Source organism: Schistocerca americana, chromosome 1 (genome assembly GCF_021461395.2).
Source record: "Schistocerca americana isolate TAMUIC-IGC-003095 chromosome 1, iqSchAmer2.1, whole genome shotgun sequence".
Taxonomy (NCBI): Eukaryota; Metazoa; Arthropoda; class Insecta; order Orthoptera; family Acrididae; genus Schistocerca; species Schistocerca americana.
The window spans coordinates 519613504-519633594 of NC_060119.1; the positions used below are offsets into that span (position 1 = coordinate 519613504).

A 20091-nucleotide genomic window follows, 5' to 3' on the forward strand; every position below is an offset into this window, starting at 1 on the left:
GGTGACGGAACAACTCAGTTGTTGTACCAGGTATCTGAATTTACAAAAAAAGCACAATACATGAGGACTTCATATGCTTTCTATCTGCAACTGATATGACTGGTGCTGCATTAAGCAATCGAATCATTCAAGAATTAAATCAAGTCAGCCTACAAGTTAAGAATTTAAGAGGTCAAGGTTATGATGGAAGTGCCAACATGTCTGGAAAGTTCAGTGGCGTACAATCCCGAATAAAGCAGCTCCAACTGCTAGTGACTTATACGCATTGTGCAGCACATAAACTAAACCTAGCTATTGTGAGGGTCTGCAGATTGCCTAGTATTCGCAATATGATGCGATTTGTAAGTTGTGTTACCAATATTGTGAGAGAGTCAGCAAAAAGGTTGATACTTATCAAGCGAGCTATCCTTGAAAAACACCCAGAGGCGAAAAGAGTTAAGAAACAAAGTCTTAGTGACACAAGCTGGCTTGAAAGGCATTGGCACCCCTTCAATTCAAAGAGCTCTTTGACTATTGTACAGTTCCTTGAAGAAATGGACAGAACTTCTCCGTCATTGGAAAGTGCAAGTCTTCTGGCTTCTATTCAATGATATGACTGTCTTAACTTTGACAGTAGCCGCCACTGTATTTGAAATTACTGTTTCGTTTTCACGGCAACTTCAGGCTGTTGCATTAGATCTCAACCTTTGCTATGAGATGGTAGAAAATCACCAAATGTTCTGCTCATCGCTCAGATATAGAAGCACCTGATGCTAAGGAGTACTACATGTAAAATAAACCTTTAATACATACACATGCTTTTTGCTTGATGCAGGATTTCTTTCTTTTCTGTTCTTTCGAGTTTGAGAATAATGTAATGTTGTGTTTTGTGTGTTATTATTATTTATTTTATGGCCTTAATTGGACCACTCTAGTCAAAAATACAAAGTTGTAAACAAGTTGTTACACGGGGATACAATTTGGTTCAACAATAACTTAATATGATATTTAGGTAATATAATTATTAGAGTCTATTCTTATATGAAAGGTGTTTTGCTCTTCTGTCTGCCCAATATTTCTTCATTCTTTCAGATATTTTCTTTCTTTCTTCATCTGAGACAACTCTTCCTGTACTCCTTTTATTGATTTTCATTTGTAGTCTGGTTTGCGGGTCTTGCAGCATTCTGGTTTTCTCTGTCTTGTTTTTTAGGTCATCTACTGTAATTTGAAGTTCTTTTATATCTTCCTTAATTTCTGTGATCCATTTAATGTCACTCTTGTTATCCCACAATTTTTGTATTATTTTTTTACTAATTCTGTTTTCTGGAGTTCTCATCAGATGTCCAAAGAATGAGATGCGTTTCTTCCTGACTGTGCTCATGACTGGTTCTATTTTCTTATATACTGTTTCATTTGATGCTATTCTCCAATGTCCATTTATTTTATACTGTTTATTTATACATGTCCTAATTATTCTTCTTTCTATTTCTAGTATTCTTTCAATTTCTGCTGTATTAGTTGTTTTGAAGATAGTTTCAGCTGCATACATTATTTCTGGTTGTGTAACTGTTTTATAGTGTTTTAATTTTGCATCTATAGATAGGCTTTTGTTGTTGTATGTAGTTTTGGTAATGTAATTTGCGTAGTTCAGTTTTTTATTCTATTCTGCCATGATGGCTTCTCATTTAGATTGTATGTTATTATTTCGCCTAAATATTTAAATTTATCAACAATTTTGATTTCCTGTTCTCCTATTGTAATTTTGTTTGCAAGTGGTGGATGAGTTAGCATAATCTTCGTTTTTTCAAATGATATTCTAAGGCCTACTTTCTCTGCTATTTCTTGTAGTGATTTCACTTGTTGCCTGGCTTCTTGAACAGTGTTGGCTAGGAGAGCAAGATGATCAGCAAATCCCAAGCAGTTTAAGCTAATATCATCTTTTGCACTTCCAATTCTTATCATCTTTGGATTGTCCTTGTACCATTCTCTCATTATGTATTCAAGTGCACAGTTGAACAGTAATGGTGATAGGCAGTCACCTTGTCTTAAGCCTGTTTTTATGAGGAATGGTTCTGAAATTTCTCCTCTAAACTTCACTTTTGATTTGGTGTTGGTTAGAGTATGTTGTATTATTTTAATTAGTTTTGGATCGATTCCTAGATTTCTTAAAGTTTTTAATACTGAAGGTCTTTGGAGACAGTCATATGCTTTCTTAAAATCTACAAATGTTATTGCCAGAGGTTTGCTCCGTTTCTTGTAGTATGCCATAATCAATTTTAAACTAATTATCTGCTCTGCATAGCTTCTCCACGGTCTGAAACCTCCCTGATATTCCCCTAACTCCTGTTCTAATTGCTCCTTGATTCTCTCATATAGGATCTTGGATAGAATTTTGTATGTGCAATCTAGGAGAGAGATTCCTCTGTAGTTGTCTGGGTTGCTCTTATCTCCCTTTTTGTGTAGTGGGTGGATGATAGCTGTGGTCCAATGTTCGGGAAATTGTTCTGTTACCCAAATTTTTGTTAGAGCCATGTGTAAGGAGGTCTTGACTGTGTCACTTGCATATTTCCACATTTCATTTCAACAAAAACCTGATCTTCTCCACATGCCTTATAATTTTTTTGTTCTTTAAGAATTTTTTCTACTTCTTGTAAAGTTGGAGGGTCTAGTTTGTTAGGTTTGGTTTTTATTGGGGTATTTATGTTGATTTGTATGGGTTCTTTGGGTTCCTCACAATTTAGAATTTTGCTAAATGCTTTTGCCATGATTTCTGCATTTTCCTTGTTACTGTGTGTCATTCTACCATCTTCATCTTTCAGTATTAGTGTAGGGGCCTCATATTGTTGTAGTTGTTTCCCAAAGATTTTATAGTAGTTCCTGGAGTTGGTTTGTGATAATTACCTTCTATAGAGTTTATAATATCTTTATGAAATCCTCTCTTTATTCTTCTAATATTTTGTGTGAATTTTTTTCTTTCATTTTTTAGATTGATGACATTTTCTTCAGTTTTATGTGTTTGAAACTTTAACCATGCTTGGTGTCTATCTTCATGGAATTTGTCACATTTTGATGTCCACCATGCATGTTTCCTTCGTGGGTTCAAGAGAGCTAGATTCTCTCCTTCTTTTTTAAGACTAGGCGCTAGTTGTTCTAGATCATCTGTTAATTTGATGGTTTGTGTTATTTGTTGGTACTTGTTATTTTTAGTTAGCTGATGTGGGTCAAACCTCCTTTTTATTTGATTAGTTTTTCTGGTCCTCTTCTTTAATGGAGTGAATTTGATTTTAATTTTAACCATATAATGGTCTGAGCCTGTGTCTACTCCTCTCAGTACTTCAACATTGTGGATCTCCTTATGAAAATTTTTGTCCATACAGACATGGTCTAGCTGCCACTCGCCCTTCCTCCAGTCTGGATGTTTCCATGTTTTAAGTTTACTTGGCTTCCTCTTAAAGTATGTTGATTTAGATATAAGGTTGTGTTCTCTGCAGAGTTCTACAAGTCTTTGACCGTTTTTGTTCGTAAATTTATGTGGACTCCATTTTCCAATTATATCTTTATATTTCCTTTCTTTTCTCAACCGAGCATTGAAATCTCCCAATAAGATTTTTACATTCTTTTTATTTACTCTGTTCACAGTTTGTTCTAGAAGGTCCCAAAATTTATCTACCTCTTCCTTTGTTTTTGTTAGACAATTGTTTTCATTTGTTGGGCCATGAGCATTTATTATTGTATAGGTTTTATTCATTGTTTTAAAGCTTAGAGTCGCAATTCTTGGTGATACTGCTTGGAAATCCATTACTGAATCTATTATTTTTATGTTTACTAAAAACCCTGTTCCAAACTGGGGACATTGTTTCATTGCCCTCGGTCCTGGTTTCCCATTATAAATTCTGTATCCTTGTGATTCAAATGGGTCCTCTGTGGTGTTTCTCATTTCTTGGATCCCTGTTATTAAAATTTTTTGTTTACTTAGTCCATCTGTTAGCTCCTTGAGTTTTCCGGTCTGAAGTAGTGAGTTTATGTTGTGTGTTGCTATATAATTTATTTGTTCATGTTCAATCTTCTTTTTGTGTTTTAGTGTGCATTGGGATGGTTGCAAACGCTCCGATTCGTTGCTGTCTTCTAGTTGACTACCCACCGAATCCGATGTAGCCTTTTCCTGCCTTTTTGAGCAGGACGGTGGAATTTTTTTCCTAAAAGACCTTTCCATTTTTTACTTTCGAAGGTTGTCAACCTTAGTTGGAGCAAGCTCAGATTTACAACTATGGTTGTTTTGTGTGTAAAAGTCAATATGGTAATAAACGGTAGGGCTTGTAGGTCCAGTTGGGAGGTTTGAAGGAGGAGGGGGTGGGGAAAAGGAGAGCAATAGAAGAAGGGAAAAGGATTGGTGGATGCTTTGGTGGAATAGAGGGTTGTGTAGTCTGGTAGGGGGTGAGTGGGTGGGTGGAATAGAAGTCTGTATAGCTCTGGAGTGGGAGCAGGAAAGGGGATAGGTAGGTGAAGGACAGGGACTAGTGAAGGATGAGGCCGGGGGGTGGGGTTACAGAAATGTAGGATATACCGCAGTGAGAGGTCCAAGCAGAACAATTCTGAAAAGCTGGTGTTGGTAGGAAGGATCCATATGCCATAGGCTGTGAAGAAGTCACTGTGCAGCATGTTCAGCAACTGGGTGGTCCAGCTGTGTCTTAGCCGCAGTTTGATGAAGGACAGATTGCTTGTTGGTTTTGACGCCCACATAGAAAGCAGCACAGTGGTTGCAACTTAGTTTGTAGATCACATACCTGCTTTTACAGGTAATCCTGGCATTGGCAGGATAAGAGATGCCTGTGAGTGCAATTGAGTAGGTGGTGGTAGGAGGATGTATGGGACAGATCGTGTATCTAGGACTATTGTAAGCATATGAGCCATGAGGCTAGGGGCTGGGAGCAGGGATGGAAAATTTATGGACAAGGGTATTGCATAGGTTTAGTGGGTGGTGGAAGACCTCTGTATAAGGCGTGGGAAGGTTAGTGGGTAGAACATTTCTCATTTCAGAGCACAATAAGAGGTAGTTTTAATCCTGGTGGAAAATGTGATTCAGTGGCTCCAGTCCTGGATGGTACTGCATCGTGATGGAAGTGCTCCTTTGTGGCTGGATTTTGGGTATATGGGAGGCGTTGGGCAAGCAGAGAAACAAGGCATGAGAAACATGTTTCTGTACAATGTTGGGAAGACAATTTCAGTTTGTGAAGCCTCAGTAGATACTTGGTATAGTTGGAAAGGAACTACTCATCACAACAGATCGACAACAGATGGGTAGGCTATAGGGACGGGACTTCTTGGGATGGAATCAGTGGCAGCTGTCAAAATAGAGAAATTGCTGGTGTTTGGTGATTTTGATATGGATGGAGGTACAGATGTAGCCATCCTTGAGGTAGAGGTCAACATTGAGTAATGTGGTTTGTTGGGTTGAGGAGGACTGGGTAAAGTGAATGAGGTAGAAGATGTTGGGATTCTAGAGGAATGTGGATAGGGTATCCTCGACCACGGTCCAATCACTAAGATGTCATCAATGAAACTAAACCTGGTGAGGCACCTATTCATGAGTCTTCCTGAGGAATCCTTCCTAACTATCCAGAATTCGAAACCACCTCACCTGGTTCAGATGTTTGTGATCTGCACGAACACTTAAGTTTCCTCGTATGCTGTTTTTAACATTTCAAGAGTTTCTGTTCCACTTTTTCCAAGCAAAAAGCAGAATTCCACTGCCGCATACTGTTCACAGAAAGCAGCCATTGCAAAAACAACAATCACACAGAACAGTTGTCACTATAAACTCTGGCGAAACTAGTCTTGACCTTCAGCAATGGCACTTGGCTTACTGACTCTGGAATGTTCACTCTATGCACTCCTGGAAGCAAAATGCAGTACTACAAAAGCTATGCCACCAAAAAGAAATTCAATTTCTTTTGGGTACCCCCTTGTACATCCTATATTCCCATAACCCCCAGCATTCAGCCTTTCCTACCTCCTGTTCTTCACCTATCCACCTCTCCCTGCTCCCACTCCAGCACTACATAGCCTTTTCTTCCACCATCGCACCCTCCAGTATGCCCCCCGCCCCATCTCCCAACAAACCTCCTGAGTGCACCTAGCAGTCCTTCCCTGTCTCCATCATGTCCCTGCAGGCTCTCAAAAGCAGCACTACACCTTCCCCTACCCCAACCATGCTATCCCTTCCCTTCAGGCACTACCCAGCCTCCACATCACACCTACCATCCGTACAGACTATCCCCTACAAGGCTCTGCCGCAGTCATCGTGTGTGTGAGTTGAGCTCATGTGATTGTGTTGTCTTTTCGAATTCTGAACAAGGCCTTTTGGATGAAAGCTTAAATTTATAGCAGTTTTTTCACTGTGCTTGTCTACAACCCGAAGTCTCCTCTGTAAGGTGAATCGTAATGTATCCTTTTTGTAATACTGTCACTATTCCATCCAGGACTTTCAATTGCTTATAAAATGCTTTTAGTACGAGTTGGATCACAACTTCTTACTGGAAGAATCCTGCTGTCTAGGGGTTAGTATGAATTTTCTCATTAAGTCCAAAAATCTCATTGGCTATCTTCCATTGTCTATAACATAATAGAAGCCCATAATTACATGCAGCCACAGCTAGTAAATGAAATAGATGAACACAAGTTTCTAAGTTAAAACAATCATTTATCTGGCACTTCAAATTTGATTTCAAAACTCTTGGCTCTCAAACCATGAGTGAAATTGTTCAGACCTGAAGCAGGCATTTTGCAATAACAATGCCCAAGCCCACAAATAACAGCTAATTCTTCTCTCCCAGGAAAAACTGCTTGTTTCAACTGCTAACTACTCTTCTAGCATCCAACTAATATAAAGCTTAGCGCCTGTAATGTCACATGGTACTTAATACAGCACTTTTTCTGTATTTAAGACAAGTGATAGCTATTTAAAGTTACTAATTACACTAAATAATATTTCACCTTATACACTCCAATCCAGTCCCAAAATGCTGGTTCTACACCAGAAGGAACTAAATATGTAGCAGAATTATCACGTGACGTACACCAGACACCAATTTCTTCAAATGTCACAAAGCTATCTTCATGATCACTGAAGACCTGCAGCAAAATAACTACATTGTACTTATAAAAAAAAAAAAAAATAAATAAATAAATAAAATTAAATTAAATTAAAAAAAATTCTTGATTTCATCAATTACTGATTTGCACATTATCTATAAAAACTAGATAAGGTATACTATCAACAAATAAAATTCCATTCATATTATCAAATTTTTTCAAATTATGCAAGGCATTACGGAAATATTTCTACATCCCTCCATTTCAATGGTACCTCCTGTGGCACAATAATTTAATAGAAAACATTTATTACATAGTGGATGGAAGTATAACTGAAATATGCAGAGAGCTACAATAACCCACAACAGAAATAACAGAAAATAATTATGTGGCTGCAGTAACTAGGGTCTAGATGGCCTGAGATAATCAGAAGGTGCCCAACAGTCAAGCTATTGTGGCAAACATTCTAACACAGAGTAAACATGCTGATACAATGTCAATGTGGCAATAATCAATCAATAAATAAATCTGAGCTTGTGTACAATTCTCTTAACTATTCTGGAAATAATTATTTTGGTAACGAACTGAACTATCTCCCAGCAGTGACTTTTTAATGACCATACATAAAGAAAAGGAGACTGTACATTACTCTTTTTCTTGTGCTTTTGTCCCACACCAATGCAGGGTCAGTGTGGTTATTAAGGGTTTTAGCATGCTTCAAAAGGATGGCCTGATGTGTTTCCCGTTGCTACCCAGTTACCCCCCCCAGGACAGAATGTGTGTGCCCCAAATGTTTGTGCATAGTGTGAATGTGAGCAAAAAGGTACCTAAATATTTACAAATCATGCAAATGAGGCAGGACTTGGGTAAAAGCCCAGTATTCCCATCAGGGGATATGTGGAAACAGATCCAGCATGGCCAGCATACCAACCCTCCTTTTTAATCCACCAGGCAAATACGACGCATGGCTGGTGCACTTCTTTGTCCCGGAAGCAACACTTTGAAATGCACAGCTGTCTGGTTGGGTAAAATAAGACTGGAAAATTGGAAATTAAAAATCATTACCTTTTTGCCAATACTGTCCAAGAGTGGAAACATACCAATTACATTTCTCCCTAGCATGCTCCTACCCAGCCAAAATATGCTTGCATTTTGGTCACTGGCAATTTGGTCACACGAGTAAGTCACATTCTTGACTGAAGACAAAGCCCCCATAAGGCTTTATACGCTGGCAGTTTGACTGCATAACCTGCTAGTCCACGGGACTGGTTGCGCTGATTCAGCTGTGTTTGATCCTTTCACACATGGCGATCTAGCAGTGCAGATGCTGAGGGCGGGAGTAAACATTTGCCACCTCCCATGGTTTTGCTGTATTTGTCATTTGTTAATGCATTTCCTGTGACATTTTAAAGAACTTTGTGCTTTTTTTTCTGCTGCAAAAATGACTTTTAATACTGTGGACAGATGGGTTCCACTGAATGGGCTGTGGAGCAACAGTGCGTTCCACACTGACAGGCCACAGGTGTGGCTGCTGTCGAGCCCAGCATGGAGAAACTCAAACAAGATACAGAGTGAAGACTTGGAATGCGGCTTGGCGTGACATATTGACAGACACTATTGAGAACTTGAGAGGCACAGAGTGAAGACTTGGATGCGACTGGATGCGACTCAGAGAGAAGGAATGCACTGGGACCTAGGAGCTCTAATCGAGGGACCGGTGATTGTGGCTGATGTTTGGTCTGCAGTGATTCCCCATGCAAACTGGCTCCAGTTGGCATTCTCTATAGCTGCCTGGTAGAAGAATACTCCTCCAGCAATTGGTGGACATGTGATCTGCAGAACAGGAGTCGGTGCCCGTGATGCCTGCACTAACAGTGGCAAAGCTGACTATGTGTGTTACTGTGGTGGCTGCAAGATACATGGTTGACAACAAACACATTGTGCTTATGTTGGGATTGCACTATTTATCCTGTACCTTCTGTGATGGTGTTGCCAGTGTCCTGGAGAGGCGGCAGCCCTCAGTAAACATCTGTGTTACCTAATAGTGGATCCCAAGAGATACATTAATTTCTTCTAGTATTGCCTGTACCTGAAATTTGACCTAATATGTTGATCTCATAAAAATGTAACTGTGCATGACATGGTGAATGACCACACATTGGAGGTGACCAATGATAAAGTCATGTATCTTAAAAAGTGATATATTGCATGTAAAACTGTGTATGAAAATTTTGCCTCAGAGCTGACCATAGCAAATGCTGCATTGTAGCCATGAATATTATTGAAATAATTCTTTGATTACTCTTTCATTTTTGGTTATTCAAAGTAAGTACTTGATACAGTACACTGAAAAATAAATTTCATGTTTACGGTGGAAAATTAACTTTTCCCTTATAACAACAAAATATGAATACTGTTGTAACACATAAAGTAACATCAGATGTCTTGTCAGGGCTCTACCAGTGCCACATCAATGACTACCAGTGTATTGGAACCAAGCAGCGTTGACTCAAGTGCGAATTACTGCTTTGTTGTATTCCATTACTGAGGGTAAATAAAGTACATTTATTCTTGTTGCCTGTGGCACGTAACTCGGCATGCCTCTCTGTCATAACACAAAAGAAATAATACAACCCTAATCCAAATTTGAAGTACTTATTATAAAGTATGTAAAACAATTAAATTAGCCCTGGAAAATCTGTAAAGTAATTCTTTCTTTTTTATGTGTGTTTAGATTATAAACTCAAGTGCTCAGCATTTAATTCCTGCTAACCTTTGAGTCCTTTTATGCTTCTTTACCTCTGGGAATGACTTGTCAATGTGAAAAATGTCGAGCTGCATCATGATTCGGAATCCATCTTTACCTGTAGGTCTCCTGTGACTGGCTGGGTAAGTCAGTCCAAAGATCTGACAAAGCAAAGGTATATTCCTTCCGATAATTTCATGTCTATTAACACACTGGGACATTCAAACCAACCTTTGGTTGGTCGTTAACTTACAGTAAATTACACCACTCAGTTTTGTTTATTGCACTACAATGACGGGTACAGCCAACACAGCACTGTAGGCACACCATGTACTTCACCTTGGGCTCACTGCTTTTTGTAGTAGAACTGTGGGCACAGCTGCAGATGGCACTTGTGGTGAACTTGTGAAACAAAGTCCACAGTCTGGGCTTAAAGGAATGCAGTCTGAAATTTGCGAGCTCAGTGACAGCACGATTGACATGTATGAAGAAGACACCATGAGAATTTTGTGGTTGTTAGAAAGTATGTGACTTGTGATTCGAGAGAGAGAGAGAGAGAGAGAGAGAGAGAGAGAGAGAGAGAGAGAGAGAGAGAATGTGTGTGTGTGTGTGTGGCGCTAATGAGCGCTACACGGTGAGGTTACGAGCGCCCTTACACATGTTAAAAGAAAGAATGTGGATAAAACATTGAAAATGTTAACTTATGCACTAAGGCAATGAAGAAATTCTAAAATGTGCTATACGGGAGACTAAAACATAAGTAAAATGATACAGGAGCTAAAAGAAAGGCACAGGGAAATGTGACTAGTTGACTGCTCACAAAAAACGCGAGAGTCAGTCACCCTGTGAACACATTAAAACCATTCCCATGAACTCTTGGGAAAAATATTGGATGATTCACAAAACTTTAAAACTCAAACTACATTCGTTTGGACATTAATTAAAACAGAGGACAGGCCTGTTGGCAAATCCACTGTGGCCCACTGGTCGGAAAATGAAACACAGTCCGATAAAATTGTGGTGCACACTGAGGGCCTCTCTCCAGGGCAAGAAGCCATATGTTATAGGGCTGTGGCCTATGCGAAGATGAGTATGGATGACCTCGTCCCATCGACATGGCAGCAAGGAGGTCCACCATGGCTGCGTTGTGGGCTTTACTAGATGTAGCTTACTGTCCGTCACTTCCATCCATTTACCCTCCCACTGATGGAAGACTTTCGATCTCAACAGTGAGGCTATAGCATGCAGAGAGATGGTACACTGAAACAACTGAGGATCACAACATGCCCTCTTGACTGCTAGATCTGTCCTTTCGTTCCCCACAAAGCCCTTGTGCCCTGGTACCCAACAAAATGACACCCCCTTCCCTAGTCTTCATCGTTGGAGGAGGGCATCCTGGATTACCTGTGGATTACTTTACCTGTCATGTAAAAATGTTGCAGAGGTGAAGGGCACTCAGAGAATCGGAGCACACAAGAAATTTAAAACTGGGAGACCATCTCATCTGCTCAAGTATCCACAAGACCACATATAATTCTGCATCGAACACAGTAAAGTCTTGAGGCAGTTGGACCTTGAGGACATGGTCTGGGAAAACAACAGAGCAACCACCAGTTTGCTCCCCCCTCCCCCCCTTTTCTGTTTAGACCCATGTAGTTGTTGTGCTCATATAAAATGTAAGAAAATATCATATTGAAAACATAAGCAGGAGTGCAATCTCTCTTCGGGAAACACGCCTTACAGATGAAAACTCACTAGACTATGGTAAGTACTGTATCTTCAAAAGTAAAAAAGACAAACAAATAGGAAGAGATGGCACCCCACTCCTAGGTATGGCATTTGTCATTCACAAGAGCATAGTTGATTCTATTAAAGAAGTCACCCCTATAAATACAGTATTTACTCGAATCTAAGCCGCACTTTTTTTCCGGTTTTTGTAATCCAAAAAACCGCCTGCGGCTTAGAATCGAGCGCAAAGCAAGCGGAAGTTCTTAAAAATGTCGGTGGGTGCCGCCACAACTTAGTTCTGCCGTCGAATATATGTAGCGCTACACAGGCATGCTTTGTAGGCACAAAGATAAATACTGGCGCCAAAACCTCTGCATCAGTAAATAAATTAAAAAAAAAAAAAAAAGGTGGAAGACAAGCTTTTTTTCTCCGCACCGAGTTTCGACCACTGCATTTTCATACATTATCCAACAAAGTAAATACTAATTCCGTATTGTTCATCTTCGAATGTAGCAGCATTTCAATGTACTACGAAAACCCGACTGGCAAGAATGTTTAGGATGTTTGTCAATATGGCCAACTCTACGTTCTGAATTTTTTCCTATCTGTGAGAAGAGATGGTTGCTAATACGAACTTTTATAAATTGTGAATCACATGCAGTATTCTCGTCACCATAAGAATAATACAAATATAAACATTTTGCCATGTATTGTTTCGTGTTTGCTACTATCTCATTTAAATCCTGTCTGCGTAATAAACCACAAAACTAGAGTGAGACAACAGCAAACGCGGAAGAATGTACATATCATGTCATGTTTATATTTGTATTATTCTTTTGCTAAACAGTGATACAGTCAGAAATGAAGCGAGGCAATTGGCTAGATTTTTTAAATCTAAGATGACTAATTTCTGTGCAGAATGCAATGTACTAAAGAGACGCCTGCAAAGATTTTCAAACGGAGAAAAATTTTCGCTAAACTCTCGTTCAGAACATCTTCTATCATACGCAGTCTATTATTTGGTTCTTGTTAATCATTATCAAAGAAAGCAGCAGTGTGAGTAACAACAAGTAGCAGTCTCTTGCCATTGTTTTGCTAATGAGACGATTCCTCTCTCTCTTTTTTTTCTTTTTTTTATTTGTAAGCGGCGGTAGCGCGCTCAAAAGCAAGCCATGCCGCGATCGGCGACAGGCCGTAAATACGCAGTATCAGAGTACGACAAACAATGCATGACACAGTACAGTAATGCATTTTCAGCGTAGAATGACGTAAACACCTATAACAAAGAAAACTGCGCTTATCAGATCAAAGAAAAAATAAGCAATCAATTCAAACCAGACGAAGCACGTGAAAAAGGAAGGGTACCCGTATAAATACGGACGGAGCGCCTGACGCATAGCAATGGCTACCTGGTAAAGCTTAACTGCTAAGCTTACGACTCGAACCAAACTACTGTAGCTGTATCGTCATTCATTCGACCTAAATTGTCTCATATTACAGTGGACCAACTTTGTTTCGATTTGGAGATGCCGCCTAAAACTTTTCTCTCCCCTTGAATTTCGAGTCTCAAATTTCAGGTGTGGCTTAGATTCGGGAATTTTTTTTTTTTCCTTGATTTCGAGTCTCATTTTTCAGGTGCGGCTTAGATTCGAGTAAATACGGTAATGGACTAATGACAATGCGCATACAATCTGCAAACAAAAAATACACAGTAATTAACGTACATGCACCCACGAACATTGAAAATAAGAGAGATCTGCAGAAGGTAGAGCAGTTTTGGTCTAAACTCGAGAAGATTATGGAATTAGGCCCCCAAAGAAGTCACAAAGATATTACTAGGCAACTTCAATGCCCAGATTGGCAGAGAAAAGGATACCAAAAGACCACAAGTAAAATCCCGGCCCATAAATTCACCAACAAGAATGGCATGAGACTCACCAAAGTGTGTCAACAGAACAATCTTAAAATAATGACCACCTCACTGAGGAAACATCCTCAAAAACAGAAGACTTGGAGCTCTCCTATACAGTCTCTCAGAGAATATCAGAATGACCACATGGTCATCACACACCCTTCACAGAAGGAAATTCATGACACGCAAGTCCGAAGAGGAGCCAACAGTGCCTCTGACCACTATCTAGTATGGATGAAAGTGAAATTCACTCTGAAAAGAATCCACCACATGAAAACTCATCCTCAAAAATTCGACACCAAAAAGATCGAAGGAAGTAACATAAAAGAAGAATGGGAAAAGAAAAATGCAGGCACCTGGCATCAATTCCGTAACAAGATAATCAAGATAGCCAAAGATGATGATGATGATGATGATGATGATGATGATGATGATGATGATGATGATTGGTTTGTGGGGCGGTCAATTGCATGGTTATCAGCACCCGTACAAATTCTGAACCTTTGCTCAGCCCAATCTTGCCACTTTCAAGATGATGATGACAACACACACACCCAGTCATCTCGAGGCAAGTGAAAATCTCTGACCCTGCCGGGAATCAAACTCAGGACCCCATGCTCGGGAAGCGAGAACACGACTGCGAGACCATGAGCTATGGGCTAGATAGCCAAAGAGGCACGACCACTGAAGAAGAATACGAAACACCCATAGTGGGACTCCGCATATGAAGAAGCACTGGAAGAACGAAAGAGTGCTTTCCAGAAATATAACAAAAAAGTCACTGGAGACTCAACAATACCTTCAGACCAGAAAGAAAGCCTAAAAAAATTTTCAGACAAACAAAGAGGAGGCACATGAAGGACCAGTTGGACTCGGTAGAAAAAGACTTCCGAGATCACAGTACTTGAGACTTTTACAGAACGTTCACAGGGAGGATTCGAGGATTATCCCTCGGAACTTATGTTTGCGAAAACCAGACGGCAAACTCACACTGACCAACCAAGATAATTGTAGAGAACTGGCTCGATATTTCTCAGAGCTACTCAATTGCCAGAAGCCCACCTCAAGATGGCCCAAAGAGACTGCCGCACAAGTAAACCCAGAATCTTCATCACATACCAAAGAAGAAATCCATAAACACATCTTCAGACTCAAGAATAATAGGGCTTCTGGAGAAGATGGTATAGTTGCAGAACTATTGAAGAACACAGGCCCAAATACACTTGAGGAGCTCACACAAATCATCATAGACATATGGAAAACGGAAAAGGTACCGGAAGAATGGAACTGTGCACTCATCCATCTGTTACACAAGAAAGGTGACAGAACAGATGCCAATAACTGCAGAGAGATTTCTCCCCTTGAAGTCACCTACAAAATTCTATCTGCGTGTTTTCGTCAAAGAACACAACAACAGCGTGAAAACAAAATTGGTGACTATCAAGCCAGTTTCCGACCAAGGCTTTTTTTTTGTTGAACAAATATTCAATTTGAAGATGCTATTGAAATAGAGAGCAACCCAAAGCCCTCTGGTCATCTGTATGTTCGTCGACTTCAAGAAGGCATATGATTCGGTGGATCAACAGTCCCTCTTTAACATCTTAGAAAAACAGGGACTTGATCGAAAGACATTAAGACTCATCAAGGAAGCATTCATGGGCACAAAGTCAAAAGTGAAATTCATGGGCGAATTGTCAGAGCCCTTTGACATAAAGACCAGTGTGCGACAAGGTGATGGATTGCCATCACTGCTCTTCAACCTTGTTCTGGATAAAGTCATCCAAGATTGGGAGAAAGAATTTAAAACCCAGGACCACTGGAAACCCATTCAACTTGGACAACAGAATGAGGACATCAAGGTCAGTTGTCTAGCTTTTGCAGACGACCTAGCAATGCTAGCAGCCAGCGGAAATACAGCGATCAAACAGATTGGAGTCCTCAAGGAGTGCGCTGAGAAAACTGGACAACAAATTTCATTCAAGAAAACCAAGTTCACTTGCACTAAATTCGACATTCAGGAACTGAAAACAAAATATGGGCAGATCAAACAAGTTCCACACTTCAAATACCTCAGTGAGATTATAGAACCAACAGAGTTGGAAAAGGAAGCACAGAAAGTTTGGTTACAGAAGCTCAAACGAGCATATGGGAGAAAGGATGAAATCTACAATAAGAAATATATGTCCATTCATACAAAGATCAAACATTATAATACAGTGATTAAACCTGAAGTGCTGTACGTGAGCAAAACCTTCACCATAAATGTAATGCGTGATCTGACAGGGTCCATATGCATATAATAATAATAATAATAATAAAAGAAGCAGGAGTGCAATCTCTCCTGTACTGCACTAAATCAAAAAGTCTGCAGCCCTCCGTAACCAGGTAGCAGACGACTAAAATCCTGGATTTGAGGTTGTACTACTTGTGCCACTCCAAGTGACACCAGCACATACCAAATGCGGATCCCAAATGGCCTTGTTGCTCATGAACAATGGGAGAAAAGGTATTCCAGAGGTGGACATGCAACAGTGTGGTATGCTGATAAATTTGGAGCCGTGAGGAACTTAAATGCCTGATGCACCTTGAGAAGTTGCCATCAAATTTTAAGTGCTGGTTCACCAGCCTCAGTACAGAGACTGGGTATGGGGCCGGTCCTATAAGCACCTGTGGCCAGCCTAATCTCCTCATGGTGGAGAGCATCAATCATCTCCAAATAAGAAGGCCTCACCAATCTATATACTGTGCACCCATAGTCTAGCCACGAATACATGAAAGTACTATACAACTGGGGCAGGTGCGCCCTTTCTGCTCCCCAAGACCTGTGGCTAAGGCATTTCATGATGCTCAGTGCCTTCAGAATTCCAGCTTCCAGGTCTCTCAGCTGTGGCAACCACGACAGTTTGGAGTCAAAAATGATGCTGAGGAACCCCACTGAGTTGCTAAAATGTCGGATGGCGTCCTTCACATGCAAGGCAGATAAATTAAACAAACAAAAAGAATAATTAAAATGCACACACACACACACACACACACACACACACACACACACACGTATCTACAGAAAACTGAAAACCCATCTTTGCAGCCCACTCCTCTAAACTCAGAACTATGTTGCAACTGATGGTTCGCTGTTGTAACCACGGAGAAGGAACACAAAACAGCAAAATCATCCACAAATAATTACAATGCCTTACCATAGAAAATATGCTGTTTATAGCTATGATAAAGAGGATAACACTTAAAACACTGCCATGAAGGACACAACAATCTGACAGTGTATCACCAATTCGAGTCCTAGAAACCTGCTGAGACAGGAAAGACCATATGAAGAAGGGTAAATGGCTATGAAAGCCCCACTGACGCAATTGTGCACGACTACTGTGTCTCCAAGTAGTATTGTATATCTTCTGGTATTTAAGAATATGTCTATATAGCTATATTTACGTAGGAAAGCTGCTGAACAGCTGGCTCTATTAGGGTCTGGCTGTCGACAGTGGACGGAAATCTCCGGAATCCACACAGAGAGACTAAGGAGTTGCTTGATATCTAACAACCAGACCAGACAATGGTTAATCATTCGCTCCACGATGTTTCCTACACAGCTCATTCAGGCAATACTCCGATAACTACTGAGTCATGAGAGATCCTTTCATGGTCTGGGGAGAGGTATCAAAATTGCCTCTCTCCACGAGTTGGGGAAGTGACCTGTTTGCCATATAAGATTGAAACGACCCAGAAGGTCTTCCTTTGACACTTCTGGCAAGAGTCAAAGCAACAGTCCCAGATTTGGTTGTAACAAGTTGCAGTATCATGAGTCTCATACGGGGCTGATTCCAGCTCCCACATGAAGACATGGGAGTTGTAGGACTCAGAATGGTGGGATCTGAACTGCAACTTGCCCCACTCTACAGTCGCACAGTAGCAGCAAAACGCCGGATCCTGGCTGGAATTGGCAGCGGCTTTTGTAAAATGCTCTGCCAGTGTCTGAGTGATGTCTCTGGGCATTGTTTGAGGACACTCCTGTTTCAGCACTGCTACTATTGGTAAATGACTGTTTTCACTGGAATTCCTTCCGATGGCTTCCCACACTTTTGTAGAACAAGTGGAACGGTTGATAAGACTCCACGAACACTTGCCATGACCTTTACTAGTTCTTCTTAATTATGCACTGAGCCTTGACTCTCTCGACTCTAAAGGTTACGAGGTTGTCTGCTGTAGTGCAGCATTTAAATTGCTGAAGTGCTGCACACCTGTCCCAGATGGATGAACAGCACTCATCTGTCCACTGAGGTACAGGTCACCTCCTAAGTTGCCCTAAGGACTTTGGGATGGATAAGTCAGCAGCACGGTGGATCACTTGTGTGATGTGGTTCACTCATTCCTAGGTGCTGTCATGATGTTCAAACACAACCAGCTGGCTGAACTGCATCCAGTTGGCCCTGCTGAGCATCCATTTTGGTGGCTTCTCATCAGGTAATGATGCACCCAGTAGGTGAATGCGGAGTGGGAAGTGTAACTGGAATGAAAGTTGTCAATGACGTCCCACTAAACAGTCTGCGAGGGCTAGAGAACAGAAAAAGGGGTCGATGGCTGAGAATGACCCAGTAGCAGTACAGAAATGTGTGCTAGTACCTGTGTTGAGGATGTACAGCTTGTGAGACATCATGAGGCTCTCAAAAAGCTGGCCCTGAGGCCAAGTAGAGGTTGAGCCCCACAACACATGGTGGACTTTGAGTCTCCCAGTAGCAAAAATGGTTGTGGGAATTGTTCCACAACACCTATGAGAGCCTGTATCTACCTTCGTGTCTCGCGAAGGTAGATACAGCGAGCAAACAAGCCAAGATCTCCACTCCCTGTGCCACACAAAGTACCCCACCATGCAGATGGTGGTTGCTGATGCATGCCCAGAGATTACAGTGACAGGGAACTGGTAGCTCAGGAACCCTGGGGTTGCCAAACCCATACTCAGCAAATGAATTCTGAGTCCTTGAGAGGGATTCGAGCAATGGTGAAGATTAACAATGCCAGTGACGCACTGAAAAATAACAAATATAGTAACTTTTGTTTTCGAGGGAGTGGGGGGATCTGAATGTATGCAGCAAAACTTTTGATACAAGAAACATATGCTGATGTGACATCGAAGTGTGCAGCGCACTGTTCAAAGGTGAATAGCTGAAATGCACACCAATTAGTGAATCTTCCTAAAAATTGTCTTTGCTGTTGACATTTGAAAGAAAAACAACAGTTCTATGGCATCCGGGATAAAACACTATAAAACAAAGTCTTAAAATGGATTTCTGACACGATTTTTAAGGGCACCCAGAATGTGAAAAATACGAAAAATAAATTGAATTTTACCAAGTTTTCTGATTAACTTGTTTCAAGACATACATCTAACTTAATTCTAAGTATTTAAAAATAAATAAATAAAAAGGGCCTGCACTGCTCTTTGTGGGTGTTTCCCGACCCATTTAACATGGTTTTTGTGTCTGAGAAAGATTTTTACATATTTTGAACTTCCCTCTATTTTCTTCAGAGATAGGGCTAGGACTTTTGCATTGTGTGGCTTCTGTGCAGAGGTTGGTAGCTCTGGCAGAAAATATGACAGTTGTACATCGAAGTTTGTTGTTGTGTGGTTTTTGAGCACAATTTTGAGTGTGGTGTTCTGAAGTGTGTTGAGTAGGTAGACAGAGTGGGTGCATTCTTGTCTGAAAATCATTTTTTTTACTGAAAATGCCACAAGTGAGTAATAGAAAGCGGAAAGAAAAATGGAAGAACCATATTTGGAAGAACATTTTTGCAAATCCAGAGGTTAGGTCTGAAGCAGATAGTGAGGCTGCTTCTTCCCAGTGCAGTGCATACAAGCAGAAACTGACTACAAATGAAGACAGCTGCAATAAAATGTCTCAGGAAACAGATCAAAACAACGTAAATGAAATATTTGACATAAGTGTACAGTCAGATATTTTTAAAAATTATATCAGGTGTAAGAATTATAATCAGGGAGGTATTGAGCTTCAAGTCAAGTCACATGTTGGCCTTGCATGTGAAATAATCCTATCATGTAATTACAAAGTATCATTTTTTATTTGTCACTCTATGCAAAGAGAACCAGGAAAGTTATTTGAACTTAATCTGAGACTGCTTTATGCCCTTCTCTCTATCGGAAAAGTGCAACCACAGAAGAAATGATGTGTGGTCTTATGAACTTACCAAAGCCTTCCACAAAATTTAGTACTTCCAACAAAACATTAGGTCTGTAGTGGAAGATATTGCGCATGAAACTATGCAGAAAGCAGTTGAAGAAGCTGTTCATGTCACTAACAATGTCAACATAATGGACCTTACTGTAGGCTTACATGGTTCCTGGCAAGAGAGAAGGCATCGGTCACTCAGTGTGGTTACAGCCACTAGTGGAGACATTGCGAAGGCAACTGATGATGTAGTTTTCTCAAAATATTGCAGATGCCCTTGTGGAATTAAAAATAAACATTCTGAAAGCTGTCAAGCTAATTATAGTGGAAGCAGTCGTGGTATGGAAGTTGAGCAGGCAAAGAAAATTTTTGAAAAGTCTATCTCATAGTACAATGCAGGATATGTCAATTTCCTAGGTGTTGGTGACTTCAAAAAT

General features: G+C 40.4%; 1 protein-coding gene across 1 annotated transcript in view; it reads right to left on the bottom strand.

Moving 5' to 3' along the window:
• LOC124605301 (phosphatidylinositol 4,5-bisphosphate 5-phosphatase A-like) overlaps positions 1-20091 on the bottom strand; it is an 81532-nt gene that overhangs the window by 7071 nt on the left and 54370 nt on the right. Inside the window, exon 8 of the mRNA XM_047136885.1 lies at positions 6973-7110. Within this exon, the coding sequence (XP_046992841.1) occupies positions 6973-7110 (138 nt within the window). The remainder of the gene's footprint in view (positions 1-6972; positions 7111-20091) is intronic.